This window comes from Scyliorhinus canicula, chromosome 7, assembly GCF_902713615.1.
Source record: "Scyliorhinus canicula chromosome 7, sScyCan1.1, whole genome shotgun sequence".
Classification (NCBI taxonomy): domain Eukaryota; kingdom Metazoa; phylum Chordata; class Chondrichthyes; order Carcharhiniformes; family Scyliorhinidae; genus Scyliorhinus; species Scyliorhinus canicula.
In genome coordinates, this window is record NC_052152.1 from 201,186,416 (window position 1) to 201,211,695 (window position 25,280).

The 25,280-nt window shown below is 53.2% G+C and overlaps 2 protein-coding genes across 7 annotated transcripts in view; one reads left to right on the forward strand and one right to left on the reverse strand.

Annotated features, from left to right (window-relative positions):
• Nucleotides 1–1,529: 1,529 nt before the first annotated feature.
• LOC119969712 (pyruvate dehydrogenase [acetyl-transferring]-phosphatase 1, mitochondrial-like) lies at nt 1,530–18,466 on the reverse strand. 6 transcript variants are annotated; one of them, XR_005461449.1, is made up of 4 exons: nt 18,319–18,466; nt 10,657–10,822; nt 5,241–7,008; nt 1,530–2,109 (listed from the first exon to the last, which is right to left on the reverse strand). XR_005461449.1 is itself a non-coding variant. In XM_038803713.1 (4 exons), the coding sequence occupies exons 3-4, from the start codon at nt 6,938–6,940 to the stop codon at nt 1,996–1,998; spliced, it is 1,452 nt and encodes a 483-aa protein (XP_038659641.1). In that variant the 5' UTR covers nt 6,941–7,008; nt 10,657–10,822; nt 18,268–18,466; the 3' UTR covers nt 1,530–1,995. The 6 variants fall into 6 exon arrangements, 2 of the variants coding, with proteins under 2 accessions (XP_038659641.1, XP_038659640.1); XR_005461446.1 differs by having other exon boundaries at nt 18,268–18,466; XR_005461448.1 differs by having other exon boundaries at nt 10,651–10,822; nt 18,268–18,466.
• A 325-nt stretch (nt 18,467–18,791) lies between these two features.
• nfs1 (NFS1 cysteine desulfurase) overlaps nt 18,792–25,280 on the forward strand; it is a 43,750-nt gene continuing 37,261 nt past the window's right edge. The window contains exon 1 of the mRNA XM_038803714.1: nt 18,792–18,962. Within this exon, the coding sequence (XP_038659642.1) occupies nt 18,863–18,962 (100 nt within the window). The 5' untranslated portion in view covers nt 18,792–18,862. The remainder of the gene's footprint in view (nt 18,963–25,280) is intronic.

Below are 25,280 nucleotides of genomic sequence, written 5' to 3' on the forward strand. Positions count from 1 at the left end.
TGCAGAACTGTACCTCAGTACACGTGACAATAAATTAAATCCAAAATCCAGTAGAGGGAATAGACAGACATGCCAAGATTGAGGAAAAGTCTTATTTCACTAAATTACTACAATGAGATAGACAAGCATTGTATAGGTTTAATTTTTTTAAAGAACCCCAGGCAGCTTGGTTTGAAAATAGCTCTTGGTCTTCCACAGAAAAAGGGACAATATATTTTATTCATTATTAGCCAACACAAAAAGGGGCCCGTTTAGCTTAGTTGGCTGGCCAGCTGGTTTATGATGCTGAGGGAGGCTAATGCTGTTGGTTTAATTGCTGTACTATCTGAGGTTATTCATGAAGTCCCCGCCTTCTCAACCTGGTCCCTTGCCTGAGGTGTGGTGATCCTTCGGTTATATCACCACCAGTCAGCTTCCCCCTCAAAGTGGAAAACAGGCCATGGTCATCTGGGACTATGGCATCTTTACTTACTGGATGATGCTACCTAAGAAGACTTGGTGAGTTACTACAGTATATCTTGTACATGGTAAACTGCAGCCACTGTGGGCTGGTGGCAGAGGGAGTGGATGCTAGTGGGTGGATGGGGTACTGATCACAGGGGCTGTTTTGTCTTGCAAGGCATTGAGCTTCTTGAGTGGTTGGAGCTCCACTCATCCATTACTTACCAGAATGCAACAGTGGGCCATTTTCTGTCTTACTCTTGGCGTGAAGTCAGTTGAAGTCTTATTGGCAAGTTGAGCAGAATGTGTTTGAAGACAGAAAAAGAAGCCAATGTTGAAAGAATCCATTAAACTTATTTATTTCAATTCGTACAAGTGAAAGATGTTGGGATCATATACTCTGTTCATTTTTTCCTGCTGCAGGACATGCTAGAAAATCAAGTATTCTTAAAAACTAAAATCTAGGGACTATAATTTACATTTATATTGGGCAGGGTGTTTCAGATGGTGAGGTTTCTCCCTACTCCAGTGAAAAGAGTCGATGGAGAATGCATCCCCCGCCAATTCTGGTTGCCCGTGGCTATTTAACACGCAGCAAGTGTTAATTGGCTAAGAGCATGATTTCTGGCCTGTCTGGAAACTTTCCTACACACACTTCAAACTACTTATTTACATTGGTTTGGCTATTTGTCTTCCCCTGGATGAATGAAATGACATAACCACCCACACAAATGTCAGATGAAATGATTTTGTGATTACATCTCCTGTTTCAGAAGGACAGCCCCGGCCCTGGGTCACTGTCCGTGTGGAGTTTGCACATTCTCCCCGTGTCTGTGTGGGTTTCACCCCCCCCCCCCCCCCAACCCAAAGATGTGCAGGGTGGGTGGATTGGCCACACTAAATTGCCCCTTAATTGGAAAGAATAATTGGGTACTCTAAATTTATTTTTAAAAATCTCCTGTTTCAGAGATCAACCCTTCTGATTTTAAATTTCCAGCCTTTCAAAGTACCAAAATAAAACCCCCCATGAATAGTTTGAAATCAGTGAATAAAAACCCAATACTGAACAAATGCAGCATACAAGACCATTTCACACTTCTATTTACTTCATGTTTTATTAACTGCCGACAGTGCTATCACACCAGTACATTTGTTTCACACTGACAACATATTTGGCTCTGCCTTCAAGTTCCACAATATTTATTCTGCAAGAGAGCCGAGATCGTTGATTTAAAATATATATATTTAATGTTTTGTTTTGGAGCTGAATCTCTTGACATTTACATCTTGACAAACAAGGAGATGGCGTCTATGACAATTAGAAATATGTTTTTTTTTAAACCCTACGTTTTTCTGCTGTTATTTTCTAACCAGCCAGCAGTAATTGCTGTTGGAAGTGATGATTTATTCTGGTTTTAAAAGATATTTTTGCAAAGGTTTCTGTTTCTAGCCTCTGAAGTTGTAGCTGGGTGAACAGGTGAGATGGCACCGTTTAGGGAAGAAGCTGGACTTCCTTGTTTCCCCTGCTGCCCAAAGCAGTGGCCCAAATTCCGATCAGCAGAAGCCCACCTTCTGTTCACTTGATAGCATCCGGCTTGACCCAGGGATTCCGGCCCGCTGGCACCTCTTCTCCTCTGGCAAGCTCAGGAGAACTAACACCTGCCACAACTAGATAGGAAGGTAATCAATGTCAGAATCAATCCATTATCTTACAATGACATAAGAATTTTAAAATTCGTACTTGGCCCCGGGTCACTGTCCGTGTGGAGTTTGCACATTCTCCCAGTGTCTGTGTGGGTCTCACCCCCACAACCCAAAGATATACAGGGAAGGTGGATTGGCCATTCTAAATTGCCCCTTAATTGGAAAAAAAAATAATTGGGTACTCTAAATTTATATCAAAATACTGTGGCTACCAGAACAGATCAAAGACTCGGAATTCCATGGTAACTCACCTCCTGACCGCCTTGGCTGTCCACCATCTACAAGGCACAAGTCAGGAGTGTAATGGACTACTGTGTCCACTTGTCTGGATGAGTGCAGCTCCAACAACACTGAGAAGCTCAACACCATCCAGGACAAAGCAGCCCTGCTTGACTGCTTCCCCTTCCACAAACATTCACTCCCTCCACCACCGACGAACAGTGGCAGCCGTGTGTACCATCTACAGGAACTCGCCAAGGTTCCTTAGGCTGCACCTTCCAAACCCATGACCACTAGAAGGACAAGAGCAGCAGATACCTGGGAATCCCACCACCTGGAGGTTCCCCTCCAAATCCACTCACCTCCCCGACTTGGAAATATATCGCCGCTCCCTCACTGTTGCTGGGTCAAAATCCTGGAGCTCCCTCCCTTACAGAGCTGTGGGTGTACCAGCACCTCAGGAACTGCAGTAGTTCAAGAAGGCAACTAACCACTACTTTCATAAGGGCAATTAGAGATGGGAAATAAATGCTGGCCTAACCTCCCATAAATGAACTTTAAAAAAAAAATCCATAGAATCCCTATATTGCTGAAGGAAGCCATTCAGCCCATCAAGTCTGCACCATCCCTACCAAAAGCACCCTACCTCGGCCTACTCCCCTGCCCTATCCCTGGAACCCCAACTAACCTGCACATTTTTGGACTATGGGAGGAAATGTATGCAGACATGGGTAGAATGTACAAACTTCCCAAGACTGGAATCAAACCTGGGTCCCTGCTGCTGTGAGGCCAAAGAATTGTCTTTATCAGCCGTAACTATATTCATCTATTAAGCATTCCTCTAACCTTCTGTGTGGTGGGGGGGGGGGGGGGGCAGGCAGGGTAGAGAAATCCATTATTCACAACCCCTTTGAGTGTAGACATTTCTCTTGATCTCAGTTCTAAACAGCCGACCTTTTATCCTGAGGCTATGGCTCTTGGTTATAGATTCTACAGCCAGGGGAAACTACCTCCCAGCGTCTAATAGTCAGAATTATACTGCTGTGGTTAGAAATAAAACACTGACAAAGCTTTCCTTCAGCCAATTAAGGGCTTTTGCCACCTCACGCCTCAAATCGGGAGTGGCTGACCGGTGTTTCAATGTCCTGGCAACTCTACTGCCATGTCCATCCACCCCGACTATTTAAATAACCCTAACCCCACAATTTTGGATGGTTGTGTCAGAAATCAGTGTTGGCAGTGCAGGGGTCCCAGCATGTTGGACCCCTATCAATATTGGAGTTCACCTTTGAAAGAAGTACATAAATACAAAGTGCTGGTAAAATGAATAAATTAAGTGAGATGAAGTAGGGTGGGAAGAGGCTTGTATGGAGTAAATACCAACATAGATCAGTTGGACCGCTCGGGACCTGTACACTGTAATTCTTTGCATTATCAATGCACTTAATGTGTTAGAAATTGATCTGATCTCAGTGGAATGAAGGCACCAGATTCAATAATTCTTTTTTTTTTCTTTTGCCCTGGACATTTTATTCAGGATGCCGTCATATCAGTGCCCTTTCTCTAAAAGAGAACTACCAATTAGTCCCACAAAGCCCAGCAAAGTTTTCCTTTTTAAGGATTTATCCAATTCCCTTTTGAAAGTTACTATTGAATCTGCTTCCATTGCCCTTCCAAGCAGCGCCTTCCAGGTCACCACAACCTGCTGTGTAAAAAAAAAAAAATCTATTCGGCACTGACTGACTTTTTTAGCCAATTACATGAAATCAGTGTCCTCTGGTAACCAGCCAATTCTCCACTGGAAACAGTTTCTCTCCATCTACTCTGTCAACCCCCTCATATACCAAAAAACAAATCATCATTCTGTCCAACAAGGGTTGGCAATATATGCTAACCTTGTCAGTGATGCGCACGCCCCCAGGTTCAATTTTAGTTGATAAAGGAACAACCAACTTGTGATCTTAAGACAACATGGGAATTGTAATAAGAATACGTGGGTTTGAGTAGGGTGATCATGGCTCGGCACAACATTGAGGGCCGAAGGGCCTGTTCTGTGCTGTACTGTTCTATGTTCTATGTTCTAACTCACATTTCCAATTAAGCAACAAATATCTGTGTCTATACAGTGCCTCATGTCCCAGGGGACTTCACAGGGTCATTGTCAAATAAAATTTGACACTAAACTTAGATTAGGAGACTAAGGGACGGCATATGGTGCAGTGGTTAGCACTGGGACTGCGGCATTGAGGACCCGGGTTCGAATCCAGGTCCTAGGTCACTGTCCCTGTGGAGATTGCGCATTCTCCCCATGACTGCGTGGGTTTCACCCCAACAACTCAAAGATGTGCAGGTTAGGTGGACTGGCCACGCTAAATTGCCCCTTAATTAGAATAAATAAATAAATAATTGGGTACTCTGAAATTTTAAAAAGAGATCAGGGGACTAAAAGTTTGGTCAAAGTGATAGGATTTTGGAGGCATCTTCTAAGGAGAAGAGAGAGCTGAGGAGCAGGAGAGAGCTGAAGAGCAGGAGAGATTGAGGGAGGAAATTCCAGAACGCGGGGCTCAAGCAGCTGAAGGCATGGCTGCCAATGGTGGAGTGATTAAAATTAGGGATGCACTCGAGGCCAGAATTAGAGGAATGCAGGAAGCTCAGGTGGTTGAATGGTTGTAAAGTGTAACAAAATTGGACAAATCCGTGGTTTGGGGCTGCTCAAAACACAATTTGGTGAGGGCAAACGGAGGTTGGGGTGGGTGGTTGGGGTGGTGGGTAAGGGCAAACTGAGGTGAGGTGGGGTGGGTGGAGGGGCAGAGGGCAAACTGGGGTGGGGGGGGTGAGTACAAACGGAGGTTGGGGTGTGTGTGGGGTTCCCTCACTTGCATTCTTTCGCCACTCGCCCAGAAACATTTTTGTTGCCTCACTGCATTTGTCCCTAGTTTCCGATGACAGTACCAGTCAGAACCGGCTTTCAGTTGGCACTGGCTTCAGCTTTTTCATACGCCCCGATGAGACGCGAATTCAGCTGCACCACCACCACTGTCATATCATCCCTATACATTCTGGCCAGATCCTCGGGCAAGCTGAGCATTCTGGACAGGCGGCCGTGCTCGATACTCCCAAACTCGTTGCTGCCCAGTGCATGGCGGATCAAGTGGGTGGCTGAGTTCTGGTCTGTGAAAGCAGAGGACACACGGGCTTTCCTCTCCAGCAGCAGGCTGTGCATCTGACCCACTGTTACCTTGTAACCACTGGCAGAGATGGGCTGCTGTGAGCGTAAGCTGGTGAGGTGCTCCCCTACGATCTGCACCACATTTTGCCGGTGCATGACATCCCATAGGCCATCAGTGGCCAGGATCAGAAACTTGTCTTGGGGCCGCAGCTTGTAATGACTGACTTCGGGCTCGGCAGTCAGATAAGGCGGAGTGTGGTAATTGGCAGGGAAGCTTTTCGAGAATTCATCGGCTGTCAGCAGCTCTGGCCGGCTCTCCAGCACTCTCTTCTGGAGCTCGATGCTCCACTTGAACTTCATGTCTCCAAACGCCCTAAAAGGCATCAGGAGGCCCAGCAGGCGATCGTGCCGGACTACCGTCTTCTCCTCCCACGGGGGGTGCTCCGACCGCACCCTCTCCATTTCGTCAAGGTTCTGCGCATTATGATCAGTGCTCAGTGTCACAGCCGACCAAGAGCCATCCAGGTTCTGGACTCCCAGTACTGCCCTGCTATCACCAACATTTGCCACGTGCAAGTCTGTGCCATTAATGTGTGCAATGCAAGCTGTGGATCCAGACAGGGCTACCCGGAGTGCTGTGTAATTGGTGAACGGATTGCCAGCGCCGATCTGAGCCTCCAGCGAGATGTCATTGTCCAATCGTTTGAAGGCACGTTTCAAAGCAGCACTAGTATCTATCTTCTCTTCAACCCCCAGATCAATGTGTTCCTGCCAGTACGTCCTTAAACTGGTGAAGTAGAGCCTTCCTGCTTCCCTGCTCACATAATCATTGGGGTGCTTGTGCCATTGCAAAATTGGCAACACTGGTCTCTCATTTTCTATTGCATCTTCTATCTCGATTAATGTCTTCCGGGGCAGCAAGGACACAGCAATATAATACATTAACCTTTCACTCACTGCCTGAGCACAGGCACAGCCAGCATGCCCATCAAACACCCCCAGCAGCATGCCACGACTCTGCAGGCAGGTGGCTGCGCTGCGCCTGTCCTCGATGGGGACATTAGAAGCTAACTGATTGCTGTCAAAGCCCAGCACCGAACTGATGTTTTTGCCATCAAACTCTGGCACTTTAAAGCTGTATTCATTGGTTTTTAGGATGCTATTGACCTGTGGCAGTGTGAGCTGGTAGGACTGAGGTTGGGCTTTGTAGCTTCTGACAAACTGAGGTGTGCCCGGTCTCTGGGGATTGCGCCATCCTGGCAGGGTCTTGACAAAGCTTCCATTGCAAAGATGCGAGGCGCTGATTCGCTGAGCAAAGTGGTTGCTTGGTGCACAGGCTGAACTGTAGGTTCCTCTGGACTTCCCAACATGGCGAATACAAACTGTCATGCCACTCACTCCCAACATTTCCTTCAACGTAGTTAACCCTGATCAAGGCTTTGTTGGCATAATCAGCATTGTGGCAGTGACAGTACCTGTATGAGGGAGAATATCAACATTTAGAGACAGTAGTACATTGTAACCGTTACTGTGGTGTCAGTTGTGTCTAGCACACTCTTTCCCTGTGACAGATGTTGGTTTGAACTTCCACTTCAGGACAGTGTGGTACTGAGGAGGTGCCACAGTGCCGAAGGTGCTGTCCATTCAATGTGAAATGTTAAACTAAGGCCCTGTCTTCTCCCTCGGATGGAAATAAATGATTCCATAGTTGTACTTCGAAGCAGATTATGAAGTTCTCCCCAGTCTCGTGCTCACCATTTATCCCTCAGCCAACCCGTAGAACAGAATATCTGGTCATTTCTTTTACTGCTGTGTGTGGAAGCCTGCTCGATTTGGTTCCATATTTCCTATATTAAAATAGATTACATTTCCAAAAAGTGATTATGGCATAGAAGCCATTAATTCAGCTCATCAAGTCTATGCCTGCACGGCAGCGCAGTGGGTTAGCCCTGCAGCCTCACGGCGCTGAGGTCCCTGGTTCAATCCTGGCTCTGGGTCACTGTCCGTGTGGAGTTTGCACATTCTCCCCGTGTTTGCGTGGGTTTCGCCCTACACAATCCAAAAAGAGATGTGCAGGCTAGGTGGATTGGTCACGCTAAATTGCCCCTTAATTGGAATAAATGAATTGGGTACTCTAAATTTAAAAAAAAAGTCTTATGCCTGCACTCCACAGAGCAATCTAGTTAGTCCCACGTACCTGCTCCGACCCTTTAAGTCTGCAAGTCTGGAAGTTTATTTCTTGCATGTCCGTCTAACTTCCTCAATTGTCTCTGCTTTCACCACCCACATGGGCAGTGGGATCCAGGACATTACCACCGGCTCTATGAAAAATCTTTTCCTCACATCCTTCCTGCATCCCCTGTCCGAAACTTTAAGTCTGTGTCCCCCAGTCATTGCGCTAATGTGGAACAACCTTTCTTGTCTATCTTATCTAAGCCTGTCATAATCTTGTACACCTCTATCAAATTTCTCAATCTCTTTAGTTCCAGAGAAGAACCCAACTTTTCCAACCACACCTTATAGCTAAAATCCTTCATCTTTGGAAACATTCCGTTAAATCTCTTCTGCATCCTCGCCGAGATCCTCAGTCTTCCTGAGGTGGGCTGAACACAATACTCTAGCTGTTGCCTAACTAGAGCTTCTTAAAGGTTCAACGTAACTTCCCATTCTTTTGTACATAATGCCTCTATTTCTGAAGCCCAAGATCCCAATTGCTTTGCTAAACACCCCCTCAATATTTCCAGCTACCTTCAAAGATCTATGAACATTACCCCCGGTCACGTTGTCCCTGCACACTCTTTAGAACTGTGCCACTGAGTCTATATTACCTCTCCCTATCGTTCTGCCAAAATGCACACTTTTCTGCATTACATTCCACCTGCCACTTGTCTGCCCCATTCTGCTAGCCTGTGTATGTCCTGATGCAATTGATTTGTACGGTGCTCATTGTTTGCTCCTCCAAGTTTGGTATAATTGACAAATTTTACTCTATTCCAATATCCAGATTATTTATAAAATGTATATAGTGGTTTCTCCACTGACCATTGAGAAACGCCCCGTCTGCCAGCCTGAAAAACAGCCATTTAGTATGATGGAGGCATTCTTTAACATAGAATAGAATTTACAGTGCAGAAGGAGGCCATTCGGCCCATCGAGTCTGCACCGGCTCTTGGAAAGAGCACCCTACCCCCTCCCCAAGGTCAACACATCCCCATAACTCAGTAACCCCACCCAGGGCAATTTTAGACACTAAGGGCAATTTAGCATGGCCAATCCACCTAACCCGCACATCTTTGGACTGTGGGAGGAAACCGGAGCACCCGGAGGAAACCCACGTACGCACGGGGAGGATGTGCAGACTCCGCACAGACAGTGACCCAAGCCGGAATCGTACCTGGGACCCTGGAGCTGTGAAGCGACTGTGCTATCCACAATGCTACCATGCTGCCCCTTCTGTTGAAGAGTCAATGAATTGAAACCCCAACAACGGGATTCTCTTGTCGGCGGGATCCTCCGCTTCGCCGGCAGCGCACCTACTCCACGGGTTTCCCAGCTGCGTGGGGGTGGCCACAATGGGAAACTCCATTGGCCGGATGGAGAATCCTGCCCCATAACTCTCTCCACAGATGATGCCCGACCTGCTGAGCATTTCCAGCATTTTCTTTTTCATTTCAACTATCTGCAATTTTATTTTTGCCTTTGCAATTAGCATCAGCGGACACTCACCCTCCTATTCCACGAGACTCAATTTTGTTAATAAGTCTTTTATGTGCTATTTTGTCAAATGTTTTCCTGGAATTCACGTAGATAACATGCGTAACAATCCCTTCATCAGCCCTCTCTGTTCTCACATCAAAAAAAATCTTTGGAAATGTTTTTAACTGATTCAGGAATTGAAATCAAAGCAAATCCCTTGGTTTCTTTTTGACAGCTTAAAATTATTGCAATGTCTGAGAACCAATTTCTTGAGTCAATTATATGTTTCCCCAGTGCCCAATCTGAAATTCGCTGCAGTGTTCCGATTGACAATGAATTCAAGTTAATTGATTAAATGAATTTAAGTTACATGTAAACCACAGAAAGAGTTAGCTTAAATCATCCATTTAATTTGAGTCATCAATTAATTTGAATTAATTAATTATGTAGATTCGAATTGAGCCCGAACACCCAGAGTGCTGTTAGGGTGGGATTATCAGGATTTTGACCCAGCAACAGTGAAGGAACGGCAATATATTTCCAAGTCAGGATGGTGGATGGCTTGGAGGGGAACCTCCAGGTGGTGGGCTTCCCAGGTATCTGCTGCCCATGTCCTTCCAGGTAGAGATCATTTAATTTCTGAATCAGTTAAAAACAAAATTTCCAAATAATTTTTTGATGAGGAACAGAGAAGGCTGATGAAGGGACTGCAATGCGTGTTATGTACATAAGTTCTAAAAAAACATTTGACAAGATAGTACACAAAAGGCTGATTAACAAAACTGAGTCTCATGAAATAGAAGGGTCTGTCTCAGCTTGGATTTTTTAAAAATGGTTTTAGGACGGAAAACCAAACTGAACACAACTACTTCAACAGGTTGTTTTCTCAAATAGGAACAGCACGTTAAGGTTCAAATAGAAACAGTATTACTTCCAATAATCCAATCTGGAATTGGGTAACATCTGCAGGGCTATGGCAAAGGAAAGAAAAGACTTTACACTTATGCAGTGCTTTCACAATGTTTCAAAACACTTTGCAACCAATTTGCATGTAGCAAGCTGCCACCAACAGTAACATGATATTGACCAGATCATCTGTTTTTGTGGAGTTGATCAAGGGCTAAATACTGGCCAGGACACGAGTGATGACTCTCCTGCTCTTCTTCAAAATGGTAGCCATGATGTGGCGATGCTGGCGTTGGACTGGGGTGAGCACAGTAAGAGGTCTTACAACACCAGGTTAAAGTCCAACAGGTTTGTTTCAAACACTAGCTTTCGGAGCACTGCTCCTTCCTCAGGTTCATTCACCTGAGGAAGGAGCAGTGCTCCGAAAGCTAGTGTTTGAAACAAACCTGTTGGACTTTAACCTGGTGTTGTAAGACTTCTTACGGTCTTCAAAATGGCGTCATGGGTTCTGTTACCTTTACCTGTGCTGGCAGATGGGTCCTTGGTTTTTAATGTCTCATCCAAAAGACAGCATCTCTGACAATGCAGCACTTCCTTAGTCTCTACTGGAGTATCAGCCTGGAATGAGACTTGAGCACAGAACCTTTTGATTCAGAGGCAGCAATACCAATGGAGCCACAGCTGACACTACATAAAGAACAAAGAAGTGGAATTGATTAGATAGCCCATTGAAAGATCTGGCACAGACATAAAACACACCAAAGGACTCCTTTCTCTACTAAGATTCTATACATTTGTACAAAAGAAATTAGAAACAAATCTTATACATAGAAAGCGCTGAAGTGCAAAGTCCCAGCGTGAGATGGGTTTTGCTAGTTTAAGAGAATCCTTGCTGCTAGTTAATCCAACATCCCAGTGAACAAGGTCAATTGATTGGTTTTGGAATCACAAAGTTGACCAGCTTCAAAAGAACATTTTTTTTCTCTGTCAACTACCAAATAATCTACAATATGTTCTCACAGAAGAAAGGGTGAACACTTCAATAAAAATCAAAGAAATATCCAGTGTTAAAACCCCCAATGCTGTCAATGAACTGATTCGATGTAACAATGACTGGAGGCAGGGGATCAGGGAAAACCTCCACAATGTACCTGGTTCCATGTGGTTGCATCACTCCTGGTCTCTGCCTTGTCAGAAATGAAACGCATTCTATCATTTTAGAGTAGCCATGTATCTAAGTTCAACAACAGAGTTAACTAACTGCCGTTCATCCTGCCTTTCTGTTTGACTTTATCGGAACAGGGGAAGGCCATTTGACCTTCAAACCTGTTCCATTGTTCATTAAATCAAGATTGCTCTATCTTAACTCCATCTACCAGCCTTTGTTCTGTAACCCATAAGGAAACTGGCGAAGGGTTCAATGCAATGTTGGTTATGTGGAAACCGGATAGGTGTGATACTTGTTTATTACATCGATGTTTGTTAATTGCAGTCATATTGCTGCATTGAAACGGGCAATTTGAATTGAATGGAACTTTGGAGCAGGTTTGAAGGGATGGGTGTATGTTTGGATGTAACTGATCATCACAGAAAACTGGTTGAAATCAGTGAAGGTTGATGAAACAAGACAGGTAATCACAGTGGAACAAGAAGTGCTTATGTGGCTCAGCTAATGGAAAACAATTTGAAAATATGCTAGCCAACCGACAGTTGATCAATCAACTAACCAATCCGTCTCCAGAACAGGATTGTGCGTGAATAAAAGTCCTTCAAAAACTGCATTCTGCATGTAAACCCCTCAAAGAAGTCCCACACAGGAGCACTCAAGGAAGGAAGGTAGTGGGTGCATATTGACAGGAAGATTCCTGGTGAACTAAGCAGGAAGATCTCGGTCAAGGAAAACTCCTAAATGACCCTACAGTCATCTCGGATTGACCACCCGAGGGGTAACTGTATGATTTTAAAAATGCATTTTTATTCAAGGGTTTTTTACACATATATACATAAAAATATCAGAAGACCAAAACATCAACATGAACAGAAACCACAAGCACCCAACCTCCCCCAACACCCCACCACAACTCGCCTTCCCAATTTACCCCGCCCCCCCACCCACACACACCACCCCCCCACCCACACACCCCACCCCCCCACCCACACACCGCCCCCCCACCCACACACACACACACCGCCAACTCCCCTCCCCGCTGACCCTCAATCCACTCTGAAGAAATCAATAAATGGTTTCCACCTCTGGGTGAACCCCTCCTCCGACCCCCTCAAAGCGAACTTGACCTTCTCCAACCACAGGAATTCTGCCAGGTCGCTCTCTCAAACTCCTGCCTTCAGCGGCTCCGGGTCCCGCCAACACAAGAAGATCCGTCTCTGGGATATCAGCGAGGCAAAGGCCTCTCTCCCCACCTGGACTCCCGGATCTTCTGACACACCGAATATCGCCACCCCCATACCCAGAATCTCGGACATAACATCTGGGAACCCCTGCCAGACCTCCCTCTGCTTTAGACACGCCCTGAACACATGGATGTGACCCCCCACCCCACCCCACACACCGCCCACACCTATCTTCCGCCCCTGAAAAGAACCGGCTCATCCTTGTAACCATCATGTGGGCCCTATGCAACTACTTAAATTGGATGAGGCTTAACCTTGCACACGACAAGGATTCCCTCCTTGGTTCACCCTCTTTCCACGTTCTGGCCCGCACCACCCCTCCCAACTTCACCTCCCATTTACAATCAACCTCCTCCACCAGAGCACCGTCCGTCTTCATAAACTCAATGTAAATATCCGACACCCTCTCCTCCCCAATATCATCCTCCAACAACAACTTGTCCTGCAACACCAGAGGCGGCAGCCCCGGGAAGGACAGCATCTCTCTCCTTTCAAAATCCCTCACCTGCAGGTACATAAAACCATTACCATTTGGCAACTCATACGTCTGTCTCCTCCAACTCCTCCAGTCTCGCAAACTTACCCCGATAAACAAGTCACTAAAGTACTCTATTCTCCCCTGTCACGAACCCTCAGAACCTCGCATCCAGCCCTATAGGCACAAACCTATGACTTTCACATATTGGCGCCCACATCAACGTGCCCTCTAACCCGAAATGCTGCCTATAATGGCTCCATACTCGTAACGCCAAAACCACCACTGAGCTCACGGAATACCTGACTGGTGAGAAGGGTAGGGGCGCCAACAAGAGTGCCTTCAAACTCATCCCCCAGCACGACGCCGCCTCTAACCATCCCCAGACTGACCTCTCCTCCATCGTCCATTTTCTCACCATTGCGATGTTTACTGCCCAATAATAAATCATCAAATTTGGCAATGCAGGGGCACCACGGTGGCACAGTGGTTAGCACTGCTGCCTCACGCCACCATGGACCCGGGTTCGATCCTGGCTCTGGGTAACTGTCCGTGTGGAGTTTGCACATTCTCCCAGTATCTGCTTGGTCTCACCCCCATAACCAAAATAGATGTGCAGAGTAGGTGAATTGGGCTGCTAAATTGCCCCTTAATTGGGAAAGAAAAGAATTGGGTACTGTAAATGTATGAAAAAAATAATTTGACAATGCCAGCTCCCCCCCTCGCCCCAAGAACTCCCTCCATATCCACAGGGTCTTCCCGGCCCACACAAACCCCACAATTATCCCGTTCACCTTTGGGGACAAAGATGGGCAGGTTCTGGGGCACGTACAAGAACCTGGGCAAAACCATAATTTTAACTATCTGCACGCTTCCAGCCAGTGAAAGCGGCAACACATCCCATCTGTGAAGCTGGGCCCAGCTCCGCGCTACCTCGATTCCTAAACACCGAAAACTCGCCCCACCACCTGGAACGGCAACTTCCCAAACCTCCTCTTCTGCCCTCTAACATTGATCGGGAGCACCTCGCTCGTCCCCATATTCTATTTGTACCCCGAAAACTAGCAAAATTCCCTCAAGAGCTTTGACAAAGAGTCGTTGGACTCTAAACGTTAGCTCTTTTCTATCCCTACAGATGCTGCCAGACCTGCTGAGATTTTCCAGCATTTTCTCTTCCCTCAAGAACTTCCTGATTGTTTCAAAGCTGCCCACCGGGTCTGAAATGTATAGCAACAGATCATCCGCACACAGCGAAACTCTGTACTCAGCACGCACCCCCCCCTCAAACCCTTGCAAACCCCTTGACGCCCTAAATGCCATTGCCGACGGCTGTATTGCCAAGGCGAAAAACAATGAGGAGAGCGGGCACCCCTGTTCGTACCCCGAAGTACCCAAAACTGGTCCTGTTCGTCCGAACGCTCACCATCGGTGCCCTGTACAGCAGCCGAACCCAATCCACGAAACCCTGGCCAAACACAAATTGATCTAACACCTCCAACAATACGCACACTCCACCGGATCAAAGACTCTCTCCACATCCATCGCCACACCTACTTCTACCACCTGCCCCTCTGAGGGCATCATAATAACAATAAGCAGCCTGCGCACATTCATCGACAAATTCCTTCCCTTCACAAATCCTGTCTGGTCCTCCCCTATTACTTCTGGCACACAGTGCTCTGTGATGCCAACACCTTTGCCAATTACTTTGCATCAACAATAAGCAGCAATATCGGGCAGTATGACCGACACTGCTCTGGGTCCTTATCTTTCTTCAGGGAGGTGGAAGCCTGCAACAATGGGGGGGGGGGGGGGGGGGGGGGGGGGGGGGGGCTCACCCTCTCCTCGTTCCACCATCTCCCTATGCGCCCGGATTGAAATAAATTTACCCCTAACTACTGCCCTATGTGCCTCCCACAGCGTGGCAGCTGTACCCTCCCCCCTGTCATTCAGCTCCACATGGCTCCGAATGGCCTTCAACTGCTCACTTACCCCCCCATCCGCCAACAGCCCACATTTAACCTCCACTGCAGCCACTGGGCCTCGCCTGAATCACCCGCAAATCCATCCAGTGTGACGTGTGGTCGGAAGCCACAATCACCGACTACTCAGTCGGCCACACCCGCCAGCATATTCATCACAGAGAAATCGATCTGGAAGCACACCCGGTGCGTATGTGAGAAGTACGAGACCTCCTTTGCCCTCGGCCTCCCAAGCCTCCACGTCCCCACCTCCTCCATACGATCACACTTGGCGACTTAGAACTCGACTGGTACAACGTCAGATCTTGGTCCAATTGAAATCGCCCTCAGGGGTGGAACAGTGGTTAGCACTGCAGCCTATGCATGTCCAGGTCCGGGATCCTCGCAAACATCCTCCTCAAAGTCCACGTCATCCCATTTGGGGGCATAAACATTCACCAGGAATCCCTTCCAGCTTCCCACTGACTATCACATATTTAAACCCCCAACTAAATTGTGGGGCACATTGGGTGGATGGGAGCGGTGATGTTGAGTGTGCCTTTTGTTTTTCTTTGTTCTTTGTTGGGAGGGTTGAGGAGAGGGGTGGATTGTGAGGGTGAGGGGAAGTCAGAGGTCTTGGGCGGGGGCCACCAGACTAGCTGGGTGGGCAGTTAACAGGAGTGAAGTGCAATGAGTGAACAACAATGCTCCCCACGTCAAACGCCACTTTTGTATTAACCAACACTGCTAACTCCCTCGTCCTCGAGTGGAACATCTGCCCCACCCATCCCTTCCTCAGCCTCCTCCAATCTCCCAACTTCAGGTGCATCTCCTGCAAGAACACAACGTCCGCCTTCGAACTCAAGTGCGTAAAAACAGACGTCCGCTTAACCATTCAATCCTGCACGTTCCACGTAACCAACCTGGTGAAGAGGCCCATCCCCATATGTCTGTCCCTCCAGGCCCGCCCCCATCTCTCCCTTCCCAACTGCGCAACACCAACCATACCCATGTAAGCAACCTTTCCCCCCTCCCAAAAGAACTAACCCAATGCCCCCTCTCACACTCCTTCCTCCTGACAACCCCCCACTTCACTCCTGTTAACTGCCCGCCCAGCTAGCCTGGTGGCCCCCGCCCAAGACCTCTGACTTCCCCTCACCCTCACAATCCACCCCTCTCCTCAACCCTCCCAACAAACAACAAAGAAAAACAAAAGGCACACTCAACATCACCGCTCCCATCCACCCAATGTGCCCCACAATTTAGTTAAACGTCCTCACACGCCTTCCAGTCCATGGTCTCTCATAAAGCCCATCGCTCCATCCAGTGAATCAAAATAAAATTCCTGCTGTTGATGCGCCACCCACAAGCGGGCAGGGTATGACACCCCGAACTTCAATCCCTACTTGTAGAGGGCAGCCTTTATCCAATTATACCTGGCCGTCCGTTAGGCCAGCACTGCAGCCAGGTCTTGGTAAATCCGTTGTTCTCTCTCCTCCCAAGTGCACTTCTTGGTCTGCCTCACCCACCTCAAGATCTTCTCTTTATCCAAAAACTGATGCAGGCTCACCACGATCGCCCTCAGCGGCTCCCCCCCTGCTGCCTCCTCCTCAGCGCCCTGTGAGCCTGATCCACCTCGAGGGACTGGTCAAAGGCATCCTCCCCCACCAGCTCTCTAACATGCTCGCCACAAACCTGCCGGTCTCCCCACCTTCAGGCAACCCCACAATCCTCAGAGTCTGCCTCCCGGAGTAGTTTTCAAGATCCTCCAGTTTCTCTCTCAGCCCTTTCTGGTTGCTCACCACCATCCCCATTTCTGCCTCCAGCGAGGTCAGCCAATCCTCGTGCTCCACCATGGGTCCTCCACCTTCTGGATTGCCAGACCCCGAGTCTCCTGCCTCTACTCCACGCGCTCGATCGCCGCCCTAAACGGCTTCACCACCGTGGCCAAATCCTCCAAGGCTTCCTTCCTCTGCTGCTGGAATTTCCCATTTAGGAACTCGACCAGCTGCTCTATCGACCACTGGGAGGGCAGCACTACACCCTTACCCTCCGCCATCTTCACCTGTGTCATAGAATCCCTACAATGCAGAAGCTTTTCACAACACGAAAACCTTCCTGCTCCAACTGCTCACTCTTCCTTGTAGAAGTCCTCATCCGATGAGCCATATACCAGCCCCACCAGAGGCGTATTACAGTCTCAGGACTCTCATGCACCTTTTGCCCTCAAAACACCACAAAGCTGGGTGGGGAAGAACCTAACAAATCCACCTCGAGTTGGAGGCACTGTGTGACCACTCGCTTCAAGGCTGCCACCGGAAGTCGGAACCAAACGATTTAACTGAAACTGTTTTGTTTAAAATTTTCATGCTGTTGGATATAGGAACATAGAATAGGGTGCAGAAGGAGGGCATTTGGCCAATCAAGTCTGCACTGACCCGTGATGCCTCACGGTAGCATGGTGGTTAGCATCAATGCTTCACTGCTCCAGGGTCCCAGGTTCGATTCCCGGCTGGGTCACTGTCTGTGTGGAGTCTGCACGTCCTCCCCGTGTGTCCGTGGGTTTCCTCAGGGTGCTCCGGTTTCCTCCCACAGTCCAAAGATGTGCGGGTTAGGTGGATTGGCCATGCTAAATTGCCCGTAGTGTAAGGTTAATGGGGGGGATTGTTGGGATACGGGTTACGTGGGTTTAAGTAGGGTGATCATTGCTCGGCACAGCATCGAGGGCCGAAGGGCCTGTTCTGTGCTGTACTGTTCTATGTTCTAAAGAACACCCAACCTAAGCCCTATCATAGATTCGCTACAGGGCAGAAGGAGGCTATTCGGCCCTTCGAGTATGCATCAACCCTGTGACACATCACCCCAGCTAGACCCACTCCCCCACCTTAACCTGCACATCACCGGACGCTAAGGGCCAAATCCACCTAACCTGAGCACCGTTGGATTTTAGTGTGAGATTGCGTCGATCGTAATTCCTGGTTTGCCAATGTTGAGAAACAAAATCGCACGCAGATTATTAACCCCTTGACAAACCCCCAATCTTGGGTTCTTTTTTTGTGGGAATAGCTGCAGTCACTTTCTGCAGGCGGGCTGAATAAACGGGCCTGCTGCTTCATTGCCGAGCAGCAGCCGGGCGGTGAAGCTCCCTGTGAAAGAGGGCTGAAAATCTGAGAGAAATGAACATTTCAGGTCCATGATTTCCTGAAAGGCTGGGGAGTTGGCCATGAACTGAGGCCGCAGGGAGGGCCCGCAGTCCCTGGGAATGTGCTGCTGCCCCCGCCTACCTGGAACAGGTGAGTTGCCCGAAACCTCCTCCTCCTCCCGTCACCTCTCACCTGTGCCTCTGGTGGGGGAGGGGCAACGAGGCGGGAGGGAAAGGGGCGGGGCCGCCGGGCCGCACCCTGATTGACGGCCGACGCCGACCAATCGGGGGAGACGCCGGGGGCCGAGCCCACTGACGGTGTGACGCCGCTACGCCGACGTCATGACGCAATCCCCTGGCAACGCGAGCGGCAGGCGACGATCTCCTATCGGCTTCGTTTTGAAAAATCACAATAACTTGCTGTTACTTTGATGCATAATCATCAAATAAATCAACACGTTTCAGAACTGATTCAGCCACATCGGATTTGCAGTAGCTAAATTGACGGAGGTCCCAGGTTGTGATTTATTCAGAATCATCCCCCCTTCGTCCGTGAGTCACTCTCAAAAATAAACGTCCTCCTTTCGGCGGTGAGGCTGTGTGCGCCCCACGTGATTGGCTGATCCGTCACTTCCGTTGCTACGGTCAAAGGTGGTTTCCGGTTCAGGCGATAGGCCGCTCTCCTGCCTGGTAAATATCATCCCGCTGGCTAGGGACTGGGCCGCTCTACACCGGAGATGCTGGGCGGACGTTCCCTCCGAGGCCTGGCCAGGGCTGGAGGAGTCATGCGCCGCAGGTTCGGCACCTCACAGAGACGGTGCGACGTAGCCGAGAACGGTGAGAGAGAGAGAGAGAGAGAGAGAGAAAGACAGACACAGACAGGGTGGAGGGAGAGAGGAGGAATGGGGAGGAGAGGGGGGGAATGGGGGAGGGGGAGAGAGGAGGAATGGGGGAGGGGGGGAATGGGGGAGGGGGAGAGAGGAGGAATGGGGGAGGGGGAGAGAGGAGGAATGGGGGAGGGGGAGAGAGGAGGAATGGGGGAGGAGGAATGGGGGAGAGAGGAGGAATGGGGGAGGAGGAATGGGGGAGGGGGAGAGAGGAGGAATGGGGGAGGGGGAGAGAGGAGGAATGGGGAGGGGGGGAGGAATGGGGGAGGGGGAGAGGAATGGGGGAGAGGGGGGGAGAGGGGGAATGGGGAGAGGGGAGGAGAGAGGGAGAGGGGAGGAGAGGGGGGGGAATGGGGGAGGAGAGGGGGGGAATGGGGGAGAGGGGGGGGAGAGGGGGGGAATGGGGGAGAGGGGAGGAGAGGGGGGGAATGGGGGAGAGGGGAGGAGAGGGGGGAGAGGGGGGAATGGAGGAGAGGGGGGAGAGGGGAGGAGAGGGGGGGAATGGGGGGAGAGGGGAGGAGAGGGGGGGAATGGGGGAGAGGGGAGGAGAGGGGGGGAATGGGGGAGAGGGGGGGAATGGGGGAGAGGGGGGGAGAGGGGAGGAGAGGGGGGAGGAGAGGGGGGAGGAGAGGGGAGGAGAGGGGGAGGAGAGGGGGGGAATGGGGGAGAGGGGGGAATGGGGAGGGATAGAGAGGGGGATGAGGGAGAGGGGGTGGGAGGGATGGGGGAGGGAGTGAGTAGGAATGGGGGAGAGGGGGAGCTGATGGGGCTGAGCGAGAGATGGGGAGGGAGGGAGAGAGGAGGGGGATGGAGGGAGAGAGGGGATGGAGGGAGACAGATGGGGGGATGAGGCAGGGAGGGATGGGGTGGGAGGGAGAGATGGGGGAGTGAGGAGGAATGGGGGCTGAGGGAGAGAGGGGGGATGAGGGAGGGAGGGGGGGAGAGGGAGGGAGGGAAAGAGGGGAGAGGGATGGGGAGGGAGAGAGGGGGAATGGGGCTGAGGGAGAGATGGGGGAGGGAGAGGAGGGGGGATGGAGGGAGAGAGATGGGGGGGATGAGGATGGGGTGGGAGGGAGGGATGGGGGAGTGAGGAGGAATGGGGAGGGATAGAGGGGGGGATGGGTGAGAGAGAGGGGGGATGGGTGAGAGAGAGGGGGGATGAGAGAGGGAGAGGGGGAGTGAGAGAGTGGGAGGGATGGAGAGATGGGGGGGGGGGAGAGGGGGATGAGGGAGGGGGAGAGATAGAGAGGGGATGAGGGAGGGGGAGAGATAGAGAGGGGATGAGGGGGGGGAGAGATAGAGAGGGGATGAGGGAGGGGAGAGAGGGGGTGGGAGGGATGGGGAGGGAGTGAGTGGGAATGGGGGCTGAGCGAGAGATGGGGGAGGGAGGGAGAGAGGAGGGGGGATGGAGGGAGAGAGGGGATGGGAGGGAGAGAGATGGGGGGATGAGGCAGGGAGAGATGGGGGGAGGGAGGATGGGGCGGGAGGGAGGGATGGGGGCTGAGGAGGATGGGGATGAGGGAGGGAGAGATGTGGGATGAGGGAGGGGTTGGGAGATGGGGGAAAGAGGGGAGAGGGATGGGGAGGGGGAATGGGGGCTGAGGGAGAGAGGGGGGAGCGAGGGAGAGAGGGGATGGAGGGAGAGAGATGGGGGATGAGGCAGGGAGAGATGGGGGAGGGAGGGAGGGATGGGGGAGGGAGGGAGGGATGGGGGAGGAGGAGGCATGGGGGCTGAGGGAGAGATGGGGATGGGCGAGAGAGGGGGGATGGGAGAGGGAGAGGGGATGGGAGGGGGAGAGATGGGGATGAGGGAGGGAGGGGGGATGAGGGGAGGGGGAGTGAGAGAGTGGGAGGGATGGAGAGAATGGGAGGGATAGGCGGATGAGGGAGGGGGAGAGAGGGGGGATGAGGGAGGGAGAGAGGGGGGTGGGAGGGATGGGGGAGTGAGGAGGAATGGGGGCTGAGCGAGTGATGGGGGAGGGAGGGATAGAGAGGGAGAGAGGGGATGGAGGGGAGAGAGATGGGGGAGGGAGAGGGGGATTAGGGACGGAGAGATGGGGGAGGGAGAGGAGGGATTAGGGAGGGAGAGATGGATTAGGGAGGGAGAGATGGTGGAGGGAGAGGAGGGATTAGGGAGGGAGGGAGAGGGGGGATGAGGGAGAGAGAGGGAAAGAAGGGGGAGGGAGAGAGGGGGAGGGCGGGATGGGGGAGTGAGGAGGAATGGGGGCTGAGGGAGAGATGGGGAGGGATAGAGAGGGGAGGGAGAGAGAGGGGGGATAAGGGAGGGAGACATGGGGAGAGGGAGAGAGGGGGGATGGGGAGGGAGGGAGAGATGGGGGAGAGGGAGAGAGGGGGGATGGGGAGGGAGGGAGAGATGGGGGAGAGGGGGGATGAGGGGGGGGGGGGGAGAGGGAGAGAGTGGGGATGAGGGAAAGAGGGGGGCGGGATGGGAGAGGGAGAGAGGGGGGGAGGGAGAGGGAGAGAGGGGGGGGGATGGGAGAGAGAGAGAGGGGGGGATGGAGAGAGAGAGAGGGGGGGGGATGGGAGAGAGAGAGAGAGAGGGGGGGATGGGAGAGAGAGAGAGGGGGGGATGGGAGAGAGGGGGGATGGGAGAGAGGGGGATGAGGGAGGGAGAGATGGGAAGGGAGACATGAATGGGGGGGAGGGAGTGAGGAGGAATGGGGGAGAGGGAGAGAATGGTAATGGGGGCTGAGAGATGGGGGGGTGAGGGAGGGAGACATGGGGAGGGGGATGAAGGGAGAGAGGGGGGGATGGGGAGGAGAGGAGAGTTGGGGAGAGGGGGGATGGGAGAGATGGGAGAGAGAGGGGGGATGGGAGAGAGAGGGGGAGGGAGGGAAGGGGGATGGGGAGAGAAGGGGGATGGGGAGAGGGAGGGAGGGGGGATGGGGAGAGGGAGGGAGGGGGGATGGGGAGAGGGAGGGAGGGGGGATGGGAGAGGGAGGGGGATGGGAGAGGGAGGGGGGATGGGGAGAGGGAGGGAGGGGGGATGGGGAGAGGGAGGGGAGAGGGAGGGGGAGGGGAATGGGGAGGGGAGGGGAATGGGGAGGAGGGGGAGAGGGGGAATGGGGAGGGAGGGAGAGGGGAATGGGAGGGAGGGGAGTGGGCAAGGGGGAATGGGGAGGGAGGGAGAGGGAGGCATGGGGAGGGAGGGAGAGGGGGAATGGGGAGGGCGGGAGAGGGGGAATGGGGAGGGAGAGGGGGAATGGGGAGGGAGAGGGGGAATGGGGAGGGAGAGGGGAATGGGGAGGGAGAGAGGGAATGGGGAGGGAGAGGGGGAATGGGGAGGGAGGGAGAGGGGGGAATGGGAGGGAGGGAGAGGGGGGAATGGGGAGGGAGAGGGGGAATGGGGAGGGAGAGGGGGAATGGGGAGGGAGAGGGGGAATGGGGAGGGGGAGGGGAGAGGGGGAGGGGGAGGGGGAATGGGGAGGGAGGGAGAGGGGGAATGGGGAGGGAGGGAGAGGGGGAAGGGGAGGGAGGGAGAGGGGGAATGGGGAGGAGGGAGAGGGGAATGGGGAGGGAGGGAGAGGGGGAATGGGGAGGGAGGGAGAGGGGGAATGGGGAGGGAGGGAGAGGGGGAAATGGGGAGGGAGGGAGAGGGGGAATGGGGAGGGAGGGAGAGGGGGAATGGGGGAGGGAGGGAGAGGGGGAATGGGGGAGGGAAGGAGAGGGGGAATGGGGAGGGAGGGAGAGGGGGAATGGGGAGGGAGGGAGAGGGGGAAGAGGGGGAATGGGGAGGGAGGGAGAGGGGGAATGGGGAGGGAGGGAGAGGGGGAATGGGGGAGGGAGGGAAGAGGGGGAATGGGGAGGGTAGGGAGAGGGGGAATGGGGAGGGAGGGGAGAGGGGAATGGGGAGGGAGGGGAGAGGGGGAATGGGGAGGGAGGGAGAGGGGGAATGGGGAGGGAGGGAGAGGGGGAAATGGGGAGGGAGGGAGAGGGGGAGGGAGACATGGGGGGAGGGAGTGAGGAGGAATGGGGGAGGGGAGAGAGGGGGAATGGGTGCTGAGGGAGCGATGGGGGAGAGGGAGACATGGGGGGGGGGATGGGGAGTGAGGAGGAATGGGGGGAGTGAGGAGGAATGGGGCGAGGGGAAAGATGGGGAGGCAGGGATAGAGAGGGGGAGGGAGGTAAAGGATGGGGATGGGAGAAGAGAGAGGGGGGGTGGGAGAGAGAGAGAGGGGGGATGGGGAGGGAGGGAGGGGGGATGGGGGGAGGGGGAGAGGGAGGGAGGGGGGATGGGGAGAGGGAGGGGGATGGGGAGAGAGAGGGGAGGGGGGAGAGAGAGAGGGGAGGGGGGAAGAGAGAGGGGAGGGGGGGGAGAGAGGGGAGGGGGGGGAGAGAGAGAGGGGAGGGGGGGTGAGAGAGGGAGAGGGCGATGGGGAGGGAGGGAGAGGGGGGATGGGGAGGGAGGGAGAGGGGGAATGGGGAGGGAGGGAGAGGGGGAATGGGGAGGGAGGGAGAGGGGGAATGGGGAGGGAGGGAGAGGGGGAATGGGGAGGGAGGGAGAGGGGGAATGGGGAGGGAGGGAGAGGGGGAATGGGGAGGGAGGGAGAGGGGGAATGGGGAGGGAGGGAGAGGGGGAATGGGGAGGGGGAGAGAGGAGGAATGGGGGAGGGGGAATGGGGGAGGGGGAGAGAGGAGGAATGGGGGAGGGGGAGAGAGGAGGAATGGGGGAGGAGGAATGGGGGAGAGAGGAGGAATGGGGGAGGAGGAATGGGGGAGGGGGAATGGGGGAGGGGGAGTGAGGAGGAATGGGGGAGGGGGGAGGAATGGGGGAGGGGGAGAGGAATGGGGGAATGGGGGAGAGGGGAGGAGAGAGGGGGAATGGGGGAGAGGGGAGGAGAGAGGGGGAATGGGGAGAGGGGAGGAGAGAGGGAGAGGGGAGAGGAGAGGGGGGGAATGGGGGAGGAGAGGGGGGGAATGGGGGAGAGGGGAGGAGAGGGGAATGGGGGAGAGGGGAGGAGAGGGGGGGGAATGGGGGAGAGGGGAGGAGAGGGGGGGAATGGGGGAGAGGGGAGGAGAGGGGGGAGAGGGGGGGAATGGGGGAGAGGGGAGAGGGGGGGAATGGAGGAGAGGGGGGAGAGGGGAGGAGAGGGGGGGAATGGGGGAGAGGGGAGGAGAGGGGGGGAATGGGGGAGAGGGGGGGAATGGGGGAGAGGGGGGGAATGGGGGAGAGGGGGGGGGAGGGGAGGAGAGGGGGGGGAGAGGGGAGGAGAGGGGGGGAATGGGGGAGAGGGGGGAATGGGGAGGGATAGAGAGGGGGATGAGGGAGAGGGGGTGGGAGGGATGGGGGAGGGAGTGAGTAGGAATGGGGGAGAGGGGGAGCTGATGGGGCTGAGCGAGAGATGGGGGAGGGAGGGAGAGAGGAGGGGGATGGAGGGAGAGAGGGGATGGAGGGAGACAGATGGGGGGATGAGGCAGGGAGGGATGGGGTGGGAGGGAGAGATGGGGGAGTGAGGAGGAATGGGGGCTGAGGGAGAGAGGGGGGATGGGGAGGGAGGGGGGATGAGGGAGGGTGGGATGAGGGAGGGGTTGGGAGAGGGGGGAGAGGGAGGGAGGGAAAGAGGGGAGAGGGATGGGGAGGGAGAGAGGGGGAATGGGGCTGAGGGAGAGATGGGGGAGGGAGAGGAGGGGGGATGGAGGGAGAGAGATGGGGGGATGAGGATGGGGTGGGAGGGAGGGATGGGGGAGTGAGGAGGAATGGGGAGGGATAGAGGGGGGGATGGGTGAGAGAGAGGGGGGATGGGTGTGAGAGAGAGGGGGGATGAGAGAGGGGATGGGAGAGAGAGAGAGGGGGGGATGGGAGAGAGAGAGAGAGAGAGAGAGGGGGGGATGGGAGAGAGAGAGAGAGGGGGGGATGGGAGAGAGGGGGATGAGGGAGGGAGAGATGGGAAGGGAGACATGGATGGGGGAGGAATGGGGGGGAGGGAGTGAGGAGGAATGGGGGAGAGGGAGAGAATGGTAATGGGGGCTGAGAGATGGGGGGGTGAGGGAGGGAGACATGGGGAGGGGGATGAAGGGAGAGAGGGGGGATGGGGAGAGAGGGAGAGTTGGGGGAGAGGGGGGATGGGAGAGATGGGAGAGAGAGGGGGGATGGGAGAGAGAGGGGGAGGGAGGGAAGGGGGATGGGGAGAGAAGGGGGATGGGGAGAGGGAGGGAGGGGGGATGGGGAGAGGGAGGGAGGGGGGATGGGGAGAGGGAGGGGGGATGGGGAGAGGGAGGGGGGATGGGGAGAGGGAGGGAGGGGGGG